The 15,571-nt window shown below is 36.6% G+C and overlaps 1 protein-coding gene across 2 annotated transcripts in view; it reads right to left on the bottom strand.

Annotated features, from left to right (window-relative positions):
• Positions 1 to 15,571, bottom strand: part of IQUB (IQ motif and ubiquitin domain containing) — a 125,311-nt gene that overhangs the window by 83,302 nt on the left and 26,438 nt on the right. For both annotated transcript variants that reach the window (XM_033420375.2, XM_004265496.4), the window contains exons 7-8: positions 14,894 to 15,104; positions 6,097 to 6,272 (exon numbers count right to left, since the gene is read on the bottom strand). In XM_033420375.2, coding sequence (XP_033276266.1) covers positions 6,097 to 6,272; positions 14,894 to 15,104 — 387 coding nt within the window. The remainder of the gene's footprint in view (positions 1 to 6,096; positions 6,273 to 14,893; positions 15,105 to 15,571) is intronic.

Raw genomic sequence — 15,571 nt, 5'->3', positions numbered from 1 at the left:
TTAGCCCCATCTAAGACACTGTGATATAGTAATACCTTGGATTTTTTCCAAATATATTTAACATCCAAATTGTTTCTACCCTTTGATTTTTAACTTAAATCCTAACTTTTCTATAAAGATTCCTAACTACTATGGTTTGAAACCACTGAAATCACTATTATCTGTCCTATTGTACATGTAAACACACACACACACACACACACACACACACAGTATGCAATGGGGCAATGCAATTTGTTCTATAATTACAACTCAATTTTCCTTACAGGTTATAAGAAATAAATTTCTTATGTAGTTTTATATATTTCACAGGGCCTACAGTATTCATTCATTCATTCAATAAGTATTTATTGTGTTTACTATAAACTGGTCAGTGTACTAGGTAGCAAGTAGATAAATTCTAATTTCATGAACTCTTAAATCTAAGAGCATAGAAAGATTAATAAATAATTAAAAGTTGATTATGCTTGATGATGCAGGTAAACAGGTAACTACAGTTTGATATGAAGCACTTAACTGGTGAAAAGAAAATAATATCTAAGATAAAACCTGAAGAATAACTAGGAGTTAGCCAGATTAAAGGAAACTGAGTGATATAATCAAAGATTCCTAGATTTGAAGTTTGAGTTCCCTAGTGTAAGCACTGAAATGGCATTTAAAAAATCTGTTTGGCAAAGTTGTTTTTATATTTGGATTTATTTCTGCCAACACTGATAACCTGGTCTTCAAGTCTAAGCTTCTCTGATTGCAGGCCTTAAGGTATTTCTTTTATTCTGATGCAGGAAAATGTCAACTTTGCTTATTTCTCTTTCTATGTCTTTTTTTCTTTGAATGCTTTGACTACAATAAGAGATGTACAACAATCATGTTCTTAAATTGCTTCAGAAAACAGGAGCATAATAAATTCCACTTAGCTGCCAACAAATGAAACAGCATAGACTCTGGAGGAGAGGAACAGAAGAACAGCAGGAAGACACATTTTGAGGAAGGGAAGGTGGAGAGATAAAAACCTTGAGAGCAGCAAGCTTCCACAAAAGAGAAGAAATGGCTGCACTGTGAGAGACGGTCTTTTCTTTCTCCTAAATTAATACTCTAGACCCTCAGGGGACAAATTAAGAATAACACTAACCCCCCAGAGCTACTGGGTAGTGATCAACTTTTCTTTTACACAGCAAAGTGGTTTTGTCCGTCCATAGAGGACACCCCTGTGTACTGTGGTACTCAGAGAGAGGCAAGAGCTGGTTGCATTTTTCTATCCCATTACCTGTTGGCCACCTGAGTAAGGAGAAAAAAAATTAAATGACACAGCTAAAGTAGATTGCAGTTTTTTAGCTTGTGATTGTGAGAAGTGGTGTGTAAATCAAAGAGAATCAAAGAAATAAATGGCCTTGACTCTAGGGAAAACCTCTTGCAGAAATTCAAATTGTCTCTTTACACAGTTTGGGTAAGCAGTACCCAAGATATATTAGAAACTGACTGATGATTTTTCATTCAAATTTCTTGACCTGAATTTCTTCACCTCTGTCAATTTGTGAGTTTTTAACATTTGACAACCTGTGGATGTCAATGTTTGATGTGATAAAATTACAAATTTTTTAACTAATGCTTCAAAAATCTTTAAACTTTTTATGGAGAATGAAGGCTTAGTATAGAGTCCCTAATAACTGAATAGTTCAGTGCTTTTATTGGACTAATTTAAAATAGTAATCATTCACTACTCAGAGAAATTCTGTGTCCAGGATAAGAAGATAAAAAATAAAATATTAGTTCAATACACTACATAATACTTAGACACACTGAAGTTAAACTAAAACCAAACCATAAAATTTTATTTTCCAGAGTTATTTCCAAATTATGGGAAAGTAAATATTCTCTTTACATATCTATATGTTATGGTGCTAAATGTGGATCTTAAAATCCGCATCATGGCCCTGGTTGTTAGCGTTAACATTTGAAAAAACTCTGACCTTATCTAGCCTCAGGGATTACTTATAAGCTGTTTTTTCTTAGCAATCAAAAAAACTGTAGAATAAGTTACTTCAAGTTTCATGAAATCAACACTGACTCCTCCTGAATATTTATTGGAGACAATGCTAGGCATGGGTAGGGTGGGATAGGCATAAAACGGAATAGAACTGGTATAACTATTTACAACAAAAGACTATAAAATCTACCTTAACTGTTTTCTATGATGTTTATCATGGCACCATATACAAAAAGGTGATTTAAATGACTTTGTATTAGAATAACAAAGATTTCACAATTTACTATAACAGGTTAAAAGCAGGTCAAAAGTCACCGTTGGTCAATATTTTTAAAGAATGGACTAATTAGGGTACTTAATGGACTGGGGATTGACCTCAAGTGCAGCTGTTCCATTCCGTGGTTGTGTTTTGTCTTGCCCTGTATAACACTTTGGTCAAAACTGAGGTAAAATTCTCTTGTATCAGCTAAAATGTCCATTTCCTCTAAGTCTTAGCCTGGGGATTGGTGAGATTAACTGGTTTATCAGCTGGGGTGACCACAGGTTCAGAACCCCAATTCTAAAACCTATGACCCACACAAAAACCTATGACCCACAAAAAAGCCTTTCCCTTGATTTCTACAAGTTTTTGTGGCTAACTTTTCCATCCTTCCTGTCATCTTCTGATCCTGCATCTTTGTGTGCTGCCCTGAATCAGTCATTAAGGCCCAGTCATTTCTCTTGCTCCTTTTCCTCTTATGAAAAAAAAAAAATCATCTTGCACTTAATATTTCAATTATTAGTGATATAATTAATGAAGTTACAAGAAGCCACATTGTGTCCCACTGCCTTCTAACTGTCCTCCCTCTACTCTCTCTCCTGGCAACACTCGAAAACCTCCGTTTTCCTGGGATAGAGCAATTCTTCCCATACTCAGGATCCTTTAGGGTCTCAGATTCTACCCCAAAACGTATCAAAGTATTTACCAAAAAAAAAAAAATCTTCCTTCCTCACAGGAATTCTCATGAACAAAATCTCCCCATCTCATCTTTTTTGGCGACATTTAAAGAACTTCTTACAAAGTTATACTTCATGACAGAGAGTAATCGTCATCAACTGGCTCCAGAGGCGCTTTTATATGTTGGGACTTGATCTACCTTTGGACTCTCTATAATTTAAAACATGTTTAGGGACAATGCTAGACATGAAGCTGGAGGTTGGGGGGTGGGGTGAGGGGTGTGCAGGCATAATGAAGAATAGACATTGTATAAGTATTTACAACAAGAATTTAAAATCGCTTACAGGAAACAAAGCAGCAGATGAAGCACAAGCAGGAAGTCCTGTACAAGGTTCAGCCTTAAATAAGGAAGGTAAGTACCACCCATCTTCCCTGTCCATTGGCACCTGAGAGGCCTCCAGCTCTTTCTTGTGCCCTGGGTCCATGCTGTCCTCTTAAGGTTAACAATCAGACACATAAGGAACACAGTTCCCAGTGATGAAGCTGGATTCAACATAGAGCAACTTGCTAAAGGAATAAGTTTAGTTCAAAATATGACTCTGGAGAAGTATGAATATTATGGCTTCCATACAGTAGAACTCAGCTATTCTAGAATGAAGATATTCAAGAATTTGAAATGATAGTATCTACACTGCATATTTTCTCATAGTACCTGAAATATAAAATTACAAATCATTGGGGCTTCCTTGGTGGGGCAGTGGTTAAGAATCCACCTGCCAATGCAGGGGATATGGGTTCAAGCCCTGGTCCGGGAAGATCTCACATGCCACAGAGCAGCTAAGCCCGTGTGCCACAACTGCTGAGCCTGTGCTCTAGAGCCCACGAGCCACAATTAGTGGAGCCCGCACATCACACTACTAAAGCCTGTGCTCCGCAACAAGAGAAGCCACTGCAATGAGAAGCCCGCACACCGCAACGGAGAGTAGCCCCAGCTCGCCACCCGCGCACAGCAACAAAGACCCAATGCAACCAAAAATAAATAAATAAAATAATTTTTTTTTAAAAAATTACAAACCATTATTTATTTCCCTTATTTTTCCTCCCTACCTTCCTCCACAAGCACTTATTGATACTCTGTGATGAGCACTGAGCTAGGATATGAGGCTATGCAGATAAAAGATGGCTCTTGCCTTAAGAAACTCAGAATCTAGGAAGGATTCAGACATGTAAACAGATATAATAAAAACTGACCACAATGTACTAAGACAAAAATGAAACAGAGTCTTATGAAGGTATATAGTACAGGCTAAAGTAGGAGGATCGGTGATCCTTCCCAGAAGAAGGGACATCTGAGCTTGTTTTGAAGGGTGACTACTTGGTTACTGAAGAAGGAAGGAAAGGATGTTCCATGTAGAGGCCACAGCAGATGCAAAGGCATTGAGAGCATGTGGTCTTTCTGTGAACGTGCAAGTAACTGAGCGTAGCTGAAACAGTATGGCTGTAGTGTGCAAGTAGAGATGATAAACAACTGTGGGATGGGTCAGGTGTGCCAAGAATCGACTATAAAAGTCCTTGTTCCTTGAGGGCAACAAGGAGGGCCAGGGGCAGAGTTGTGTTGAATGAGGTCCCTGTGGCAACAATACGGATGATGGAGGAGGGAATTAAGAAGTGAGACTGGAGGTCGAAAGCCTCATTTGGGGACATAAAGTAATCCAGATGGGAAGGAAATCCAGATCCAATTAAATCAGTGTCAAGCTTACACACACAAGGCAAGACCTGTCTCATGACAGCCTCTCAGAGGAGATAGGGAAGCAGGAGAGGGGAGCTGTTCCATAACATCTCAGAAGCTTCCCATCCTCTCCAGTGCCAGCAGGATCACAAGGCATTCCACCAAGACTCAGATTAGCTGTGGTTCAAGTCTTTGTTTACGTGGCGTATTTGGATACACGCAAGGTCATCAAGGTGCATGGCAGAGCCACTTCCCTGTAAGCAGTGGTAGTGAGTTTGGAAAGGAAGAAGTAAAGAACTGAGGAGATTATTAAAGTAATAGAACAGACAGTTTGGTGGCTAAGTGGGACGTCAAGAACAATGCCCAGGTTTCTGTCTGAAGCAACTTAAGTAGATGATGAAACATTCACAGAAGATAAATTATGCGAGTGTTACAGAAGAGGATCAGTTTGGAGGTGAGGGGTCAAGGAAAGGTAAGATGATATGACTCAGGGGTTGACATGTCAACTTGAGGTTTACTCTGGGGACATCCAAAGAGCAATGATAGTAGGCAATTCAGGATGTGATTTGGAAGCTCCTAGGAGAGGTCTGGCCTGGAACTGTAGGGAGTTCCAGGATGCAGGCAGTAGTTAAAACCACAAGAAAAATTGAGATCAAACAGGAGAGCGTATAAGTAAGGTGAGTGGGGGGCATTTATAGTATCAAAAAATATGGTTTTTAAGAACAAATGTTCTCAAATAACAAGAATCATACAACCAGAATCACTACACGAGAATATCTTGAAGAACTCCATCCCTTTTCTTCTGGTGGCTGGATTGGCTTTTAATTGTTTGGAAAGATCAAGTTTATAAAAGGAAATTGGTCACTATGGAAACAGGCTATTCAATATCAAGCAGGCAGTTTCACCACAAAAGGGTAATTACTTTAGTTTTTCCCTTAATTGTATGTTTTCATGGTTTTCAATAATCATATATCCTTTGGGTCAGAAATTTCTAGTCACTTAATGAGCTGGTGAACAAAAGCAGAAACACTAGTCTATAGCTATTTCCCCCAGGTTGCTTACTATGGGGCACTGCAGATCCAGACATTTTGTGACTTCAATACTCTACATTTTATCAGGGTGTGCAATTCATCTAATTTCTATAGTCAGCCTAAGTCTAAATGAACAGAGTCACAAAGGTGGTGTCTCCATTTTTCCCTTCATAGCTCTTTTCTTAAGAACACGTTAATTTTATGTGACTTGTCAATCGTTATTCTAGGCTGCAGTGAAAATCTAAAGCTGTATAAGAAGAAAGAAAAATATATACAAAATTTAAATAAATATGTCACCAAAATACTAAACAAAATTCACACAAATTCTTACAATGTAAGTCTCTTCTTTAGTTCATTATTCTATGTTTTTAAATTCAGGATACATTCATATTTAAATAATTGTTACTTCAATAACCTTATCCAAAAAAGCTTGTATCGATGCTTCCTGGTTAGCCGTATAAGCGATGTATCTATGTCTCCCAATGGAAGCAATTATCTGGGTCTCTTTTTCCAGGAGTTCACACAAAGCAGCTTTCCTTTCAGCTCCAGTGAAAGACTGGTTAATGCGTGCAAGTTCTTCTTGCCTCCAGACTAGAGGAATAACGTAAAAGACTCTTGAGTTTTCAAAATCCCACATCTTTACAGAACATTTTTTACTATCACCTCCAGACAAGTGTATTTTATTTTTATAACAATCTAAATAAAATTATATTATGAATAGAATCATTCATATTGTACACCTGATATATGAAAAAAATAGGATGAAATGAAAGCTGAGAGATGTAAAGCAATAAAAGTAGAGTCAAACTAACAGAAGCTGTAAGACATCAGTACAGATCATGTCAAATTATGCCTCCAAGTAAGCATGCACACCCCCCAGTACTGGAACAAATATAGCTTGGATTTGTGGCAGCCATGAACGTGTCCTGCTCAGATCTCCCTCCAAGAGAGTACCTGTAGCTAGGAGTACAGGTGGCTGACAGTACCAGCTATAGCACTTCGGATCTGCCACCATATTGGAGCAGAGGCCACACTTTTCCCACACTTACTCCCAGTCAATGAGTAAGAACCATGGGAGAAGCAGGGCCTGGCCATGTCTGCCCAATAGTGGTCTCTTCTGTGGTCAATCAGAGCTGACCGTCAGGCCGGGACAGACTTCCTCAGAACTCTACCTGTTTGAAGATATCCATCCCTCGTCCTCATTCCTTCCCTCTCTGCTTTCACAGGTGTCAACCTACATCTCAATCTGAAGACTTTCTTTGCCTTTCCCTGCTCTCTCTTCCCTGTATCTTTCACTTCAAACTCCATCTTGGTGTCTGCTTCCCCCAGTACCCAAATTGACAGTTTTATGTAGAAATGTTGACTTCAATTGTTTTCTTCATTATTAGCACTTTTAGAACGATTTTCCATTTCTTTACAAAACCCTAATTATATCAGCAAATGTTATAAAGTAATTACATTTACACTTAAACCAATGAATTAAGTTAGAATAATATTTACAATATTTTAAAGTGTTGGTTACTATCAACAAAGACTGTGTTGCACATTACTATATATAAAACAGATAATCAACAAGGACCTACAGTATAGCACAGGGAACTCTACTCAGTACTCTGTAATAACTTATATGGGAAAAGAATCTGAAAAAGAATAGATATATGTATAACTAAATCACTTTGCTGTACACCTGAAACTAACACAACATTGTAAATCAACTATACTCCAATATAAAATAAAAATTAAAAATAGAATGTGTTGCATGAAATACATCCTAAAACCAAACCATAAAATGCCGAAGAATAGTACTTTTATAAACTCACTTTACCTAAAGATTACACCATATTCTCAAAATTAACCTCAGAAAATACAGAGTGCAAGATCCTATCCCAAACTTAAATAAATCAAAGTGGCTGGGCTCAGAACTTTTTATTTTAACAAGTGTTCCATTCAATTCTTATACATGTTAAATTTGGGGAAGAAAACTGTTTTATATCCCATATTTCAAAAGTGTCACACTTATTTATATTAAAGGAAAAATAATGTTGGAAAAAACCTTAGATTTTAAACAGTTCAACACCCCTCCCCATCTCCCAGCAGCTTGGACAGGTTTAATTTGCTCACCCTGGTCCTGGTCCTAGCCTGTGAGGCTAAACAGTCAGTCTATTCTTTGCACCACATGGCATCGAAGACAGCTGTCACAGTCCACTTAGGCTTTCTCTTTTCCAGACAAAAACACTTCCCTTTCTTAAATTGCATATTATTTGACATAATTTCATGTCCTATCCAGGCCTAGTTCCTCTTTAATATATGGCATACCAAATTTCTGACAAGATGGAGGTTTATATACAGACTGTTAACTCCAACTCCTCTCTCCTAAGTTCTTCTAGAAATGATACAGGAAACATGAAATGGGGGAGGAGAGGGAGAGACCGGAAGCAGTACTGGAAATCAGAGAGAGGTGTGATCCATGTGGTAGAAATCTCAGGGCAATTTCCGTAAGACACAGTGCAGATTCGACTGGAAGACACTCAAGGAGGCACAAATGTCGTCGCCCAAACTGCTGTTGTCTCATCTCAGAAAATGGACCCTCTAGCAGAAGGTAGTAAACCTTAACTCAGGACTCAGAACTAGAGAAAATGGTAGGCTATGAATCCATTTGATAGTTTACCTGTTTTAAGAACGTCTTTGAAAAACTTTAAGAAGGAATAAAAAAAGAATGCTTACATTTCAAATCATTGCAGAAAAGAGTAACAATCATGTTTGTGCAGAAAAAGACAAAAAAAATTAGAAATAAAAAGCATAAAGCAAGATGAGAGAAGCAAAATCAGGCATAATCGTTATATTGAAAAATATGAAATGGTTCGATTTTTTTGACTGAAAATAAAATATTATGGTTTTTTAAAAATTCAATGACATGATGTTTTTGGAAGGCACAAAGTGATGCCAAAGACTAAGGTTAAACATAAAAGGATGGTAAATATGAACAACAAAAAAGACAGATACAGGGCTTCCCGGGTGGCGCAGTGGTTGAGAGTCCGCCTGCCGATGCAGGGGACACGGGTTCATGCCCCGGTCCGGGAAGATCCCACATGCTGCAGAGCGGCTGGGCCCGTGAGCCATGGCCGCTGAGCCTGCGCATCTGGAGCCTGTGCTCCGCAACGGGAGAGGCCACAACAGTGAGAGGCCTGCCTACCGCCAAAAAAAAAACAAAAAAAACAAAAAAAAAAACAGATACAGCAATATTAATATACTGAAAATAGGGGGGAAAACACTCAAAATTCATCCCTTGGGATAGAAGATAATTTTATGATGAAAGGTATGACTCTCATGAATATTTACACTGAAAATCACATCCCATCAAGCTATAAAAAGCAAAACTTGTATCAGTTATAAACACTACTGTGGTGAGTATATTTTATATTATATAAACATAAATAAAATACAAATGAGTTAATCTATGACAGTCAAGTAAAGAAGAATTAAAAACAAAAAATATCTGACACAGTATGATTAACCAATTTAAATTAATTAATATATACATCAAGCTCTGAACACCAAAGTCTGAAAATATATCTTATTTTCAAAGTTCTATGAAGCATTTATATAAAGTTATATAAATTCTAGGAGTAGGAATGGAAGAAAACATAAATCCCCCAAATCAGAAACGTCGAAAACTGCATTTTTTGACACAGTACAATCCAACTACAATTAATAACAAAAGTTTAAAAAAGAAATATATTCCCATCTGCTTGGAAATGTAAGCAATACTATCAAAAATAACATTTTAATCAAATAAGAAGTAAAAGGTATGAGTGTCAACAATTAAGGAAAGAAAAATAAAAGCACTACATATCAAAATGCATAGGATGAAACAAAAACTGCAGTAAGGTCAATTTGGGGGAATTTTACATAAGTAAGCCTCATATTTAAATCAGGCACCTGAAAAGTGTGTATTGGGGCAGGGAGCCGGGCAGAGTAATAAAAAGATGTAATGTATGTGACAGTTAATCACAAGCCTCCTCTGGAAGGTCATGTCTTCTGGGCACACCTCCCATTCTCCATGAATACTGAAAGGTAACAGTATGCCTTTGATCCCCTGGGACATACATTTGGACTGTGAACCTGAACTCATTTGAGCCATATTTGTTTTCTGCTCTTCACAGAACATGGAAGCAAAACAAAAGTAGAAACAGTGACCTACTGTTCTTTATTCTGAACAAACATTCCAAAAAGTCACTCTAGTCTTTGACATTCATCACAATTCTTTTCAATGTGAACTTATTAGGTGCTTTACTACTGGAAAGCCATATTTACTTCATTAGCCATGTAATTCTTTCCTTTTATGTAGAGACGATTTATTACTTTATTGTCAGAATGATGAAGCTTCAGAGTCTCATGAACTACACTCTGGCCATAGAATCAAGCCTATTTTTTATCTGAACTTCAAAAATCCTAGTTTCCTGATCTGGTTATTATATCAATACTTGTCAAAATCCTATCACTTCTTCGCCAATTCAAAATACTCAACTACAATTTTTGAGCAATTGTTATCTGAAAGAACTCTATAAAGTTTGATGGTACATACAAAAGTGAGAAAGACATAATGCCTTCTTGAAGGAGCGAACGTGTCTCTGCCTCTCCCTAGTTGGATAGACTGTAAAATCCTTCCTCTGGGACAGAATTTTTGTTTGTCATTACATTTATCTTTACCCAAAAGCCTGACATTTTTCACCATTAGTTTTAAAGACTTCCTTTGGGTAAATCAACTCTTGACATAAGATTACTTCCTCTTATCTTCTATTAGATATGATTCAATCAAGTAAAATGTATTCTTCTGTTGTTATATTCCAGGCATGATTACTCTCTCATCGTGTTGCAGGGATATTTCAGAATATATTACATTTATATATAATTTATATAATTAGAAATATTTTCCTTCTTCTATTAAAATTTCAAGTTTACTTTAATACTAGTCCCTGCATCGAAAGGTAAATATCTCAAGTCATGTTGTTTCTGGCCCTCCTCTGTTATAACCACTGCCTTTCATGATATCTAGTTTTATAATTTTATCATATTATTTCTTCCTCCTCTCAAATTTCAATTTGAAATCATCCTGATCAGGTCAAGGACTTGTCACTTGTGTTCTTTATAAGAATCCCATTCTGTCTCTTACCAGGAATACATTATTCAGATACTGTACAGTTTGGTCTATTCGAAAAGAGGATTTGTAAATTTAAAAGCTAAATTGTGTTCAGCAAAAGGATTGTAAATTTAAGGGCTAAATTATGTTATGAAAGTCCAGAAAATCCATGATTGATGAGCTTATCATTTAAGAGTAGTTTTACCAACCAAAAAGCTTTAAAACTTTGACAATATCCATATACTAAAAGGCAGTATATGAATAAAGAGGAAGATTGCTTGCTTGTGGAAATAATAACTGAGAATATTTACCTCATGGGATTATATGGATGTCCCCAGAAAGCAAATAAATCTGAATGATATTAGTAAGCGTATTTTACTTCCCAGTTTTACATTAGAAACCTTTGGGACCAGTAATAAATTTAGGCCACTAGGATATTTAAGCTATTCTGCCAACCTCAAAAAGCAATATACTGATCTGCTAGATTAATCCTTAAGTCCTGGGTGAATCTGGAGCTATACATATGTGTATTCAAATACAGTTATATCCATATATATTCAGATTTTGTATTTTGCTTAAATTATTAGTATGACTTTTAAAAAGGAAACAACCCAATGAAGCTGATTAGAAATATGAAAATAATGGACCTTAATTCCAATAAAATTCTCCATTAGATGAACAAACTCCCTGTAAATCTACAGTAAAGGATAGAACATGGCATCAGAAAAATACCATGACCCACTACTAATAAGGAATAGAAAAACACAGACACCAGGAACAGCTATATAAAACTGATTTTATAACTGATTTGACAGTTTCCAGAACTATACAGAGAAGACATTGAGAAAAATGAGAGATTCTTCCTGCTTTCATAAAATATATGCTCCCTGGGAATGATAATAAAAGCAAACAAAAAAAATTGGAATCCTACATTAGTTTGCTAGGGCTGTCATTGCAAAGTACCAGACTGGGAGGCTTAAATAACAGAAATTTATTTCCTCACAGTTCTGAAGGATGGAAGTTCAAGATCAAGGTGATAGCAGGATTAGTTTCTCCTGAGGGCCTCTCTCCTGGGCTTATAAAGAGCCACCTTCCTCCACTGTCTTCACATGACCTTCTCTCTGTGCATGTCTGTGTCCTAATCTCCTCTTCTTATAAGGATACCAGTCATACGGGACTAGGGTCCCATATGAGCTCACTTTTTCTTCATTAGTTCTTTAAAGGCCCTATCTCCAAATACAGTCACATTCTGAGGTACTGGATGTTAGAACTTCAACATCTGAATTTGGGCGGAACATAATTCAGCCCATAACAGATGTCAGTAACCTCCAATATTTTTAAAGAAAAAGATATGAAAGCAACCGGTTCCTTTCAAAGAATACATTTATCTTATAACCTTAACTTACATTCTTGAACAAATTACCTAATTTCCAGGGTCTGAAGTTCAATTATAAAATGAAAGGATAGCACTAAAATATAAAGTCCATACACATTTTAAAATTTCTGAGATCTAATAAACTTGCTATTTCCAAACAAGAAACAGCAGAACATACAATATTTTGTCTGTCACTGGCAGTTTATACGCATCTGCTTTTTAAAATTCTTATCACAGACTGGAAGCCTGAATGGAAAAAAACCAAGAAAGATTCAGACTGAAAGCCCAGGGCCAGATCTGTCAAAGGACTGGGGCCAGCGAGTCGCCAGAAGCTAGAAGTCAAGGGACCTTGAGATCAAGAGGTAATAATTAGAGACGAGTCAGAAAACACCATTTCCACTAGTTAAAACAAGACAAAGGGTAGAAGATTCAATTCAACAAACATTTATTAGACATAATGAACAAGGTCCTATCTGGTGTCCTAGGTACAGACATGGACAGTTAAGAGAATGGTATGCACAGAGAATAATGGGGCAAGGAAAAGAGGCTCTGAGCCTAATCCATGTTGATAAGAGACATTTCCTCAAGATAATGACTCCTATACCGAGTCTGAGATAAGAGTGACCAGTCAGATCAATGAAAGAAGTTGCCCTCAACATACTGATATAAGAAAAAAAAAAAAAAAGACATAAAAATCAAACACTGTTGGGGCTTCCCTGGTGGTGCAGTGGTTGAAAGTCCGCCTGCCGATGCAGGGGACAGGGGTTCGTGCCCCGGTCCGGGAAGATCCCACATGCCACGGAGCGGCTGGGCCCGTGAGCCATGGCCGCTGAGCCTGCGCATCCGGAGCCTGTGCTCCGCAACGGGAGGGGCCCCAACAGTGAGAGGCCCGAGTACCGCAAAAAAAAAAAATCAAACACTGTTGCCCAGAGATAGTCTTGTCTTTGATACAGCATATTATCTTATATAGTTAAATTCATTTTCCTAAATTGATATCATTTTGCTTTTATTACTAAGCAACAGGTTACCTGGAGGAAAAGTTAAACTTTATTAGGAGTTGTAATTCAAACTATGCAATTGTCACTATGAGCCACAAGGGGGCAACAGTTTCAAACACTGGAGTAAAGAATATGGAATGAAAACTATAGTAAATAGAAGAGCTATGTAAATTACTGAGCTTGTGAACCAGAATTTTAACTACAACAAAACAGAACTTTAAATTATTCTTAGAGTTCTAATTTAGAATTTTAGGCCTGGAAGAAAACTAAGAGATGTCTCTTTTATGTAAGAAATTTCATTTCCATTTTCTTCCATTTATCAAAGAGATAGATGTATTACTATTGCTTGTTAGACCTAGTGTTTAATTATATCATCTTCAGTAAATAGCATATTATCATATAGCTATTTAAATAGACCTGATATCTGACACCTAAAATTGTATTCGATTAGAGAGGAAAGGATGACCTGAGTAACAGAGCACATAGTAACGTCCACAAATAAACACTATATAAAGAAACAACGTTATAGTAAGAAAATTTACTTAAAGTTAATATTATGAATAATCATAGAGAAGTCAAAGACTATTATTTCTTTGGATAAAAAGACCGTATTCAACTAAAAAAATAACTGAGGCTACTTTTAATTTTTTTAATTCTTCTATGTCATCACAAGAGCCCAACTTCACTTTCTGGTATCTAAGGTAACAAATAACTCGTCTGTTCTGGTTACTTCTACTTTAGAGGTACTCTTGGGAAAGCAGAAGCTAGAGACAGTTGCATGGCTACATCCTTGGGTTTCCCTTCATTCATTCACTTATTCATTCTACCAGTATTTGTTGGGCATGTGAGCTAAACACAGAAAAAGAGATCATCCAAAAAATAAATGAGTCATTCATTTACGGAGCTTACAGTCCAGTAGTGAAATTAATGTTAAAAAAAACGTATTGTGGTGTTATAAATGAAAAGTTGGTATGCAGTGAGAACCATAAGATGGTAATAGGATGTCCCAGTTGCACTGTCAGTCACAAAAGGCTTTGAGTAGGTGATATTTAAGCTGAGATTAGAAGGTGGGTATTGGGGAAAAGCTTCAAGAAGAACAGTGTATATACTGCCCAAAGTAGGGAGTGATTGGCTTGTTCAAGTAACGGAAGTTTTTAACTGTGTCAATGACTAGCACACATCCTATGGAAGAAATAAGCCATAAAATCAAATGTGTAGAGAATATATATACATATACATATATATATATTTATAATCATTAGTAGAAGGGAATAAAAAGGTATCTCCTGTAAAGAGCAGAATCAGAGACAGAATGCTGGACTGAGGGGTTCAAGACAGTTCAACTCTGAGTTCACAAATTCCCAAGACCATCAGAGAAACAGACTGGACAATACTTTCTCTTTTTATCTCATAGGGATGAGTAGCAAATGAGATAACATACTAAAACTGAATAATTCACAGAGCTGTAGTCACATTTTATTCATCCATTGTTAATATAAAAGCGTTTCCAATTTCACACCAGCCTTAATTCCTGTCCCAAATGTAAGACATTATTCATCTTTTAAAATTCTCTAGTCCAGATACCCCAGACATCTTCCTAAAATAATAAGGTTCCCCTTTTGTCTTTAGTAAACCTGTTTTTCCTACTAATGAAAAATTATAAAATTAATATTTTATGCAAAGCCTATTTCAAACTTACGTTCCAGTGCATTGTAAAGAAGTTCAAAATCTTCTTTTGTTTGAGGATTATGCCTCCGGTAATAATCCAATTTCATCCACTCTTCTTTTTCTCTTATCTTCCTTAGTTCTTCCTGTGCTTCCCACTGCAACCTTAACATTTTCTGTCTTTTTAAATTGTCTACCACAGCTTTAGCATGCCATCGTCTGTAGTAAGTCTGTATCACAATTACCTATACTTAAAGAAAATAAAATATGGTCAACCTTATTACACAATGAAAGGCAACAATGACTATTTCTATTCCAATTCAATAAGTACTAAAAAATACTGAGAGTCTAGTTTCAGCTCTATGCCATGTATTCTCACATACATTATAACAGAAAGGTCATAGATAATGCACATCAGCTATCTGACTTTGAAATCTCGTAGCAAGTATACCTTCACAGGAGGCAGTTAGTATGAAGTTAAGAGCACAAGGTCTGGAGTACAGCTTAGTTTAAATCTTCCCTCTGCTACTCACTAGTTAGTTAATTTGGGTAAGTTACCTGCCATCTTTGTACTTTAGTACCCTCAGGTGCAAAACAGTGATAATAATACTATGCATATAAAGTGCTTACCTCAAGCCTGGTACACCACATGTCCTCAATAAATACTATTACTGTTATGAATACTATGTACTGTTACCTACTTTTTCTTAAT

This window comes from Orcinus orca, chromosome 9 (genome assembly GCF_937001465.1).
Source record: "Orcinus orca chromosome 9, mOrcOrc1.1, whole genome shotgun sequence".
NCBI classification, from domain to species: domain Eukaryota; kingdom Metazoa; phylum Chordata; class Mammalia; order Artiodactyla; family Delphinidae; genus Orcinus; species Orcinus orca.
This window is presented reverse-complemented; position numbering and strand designations above follow the sequence as displayed.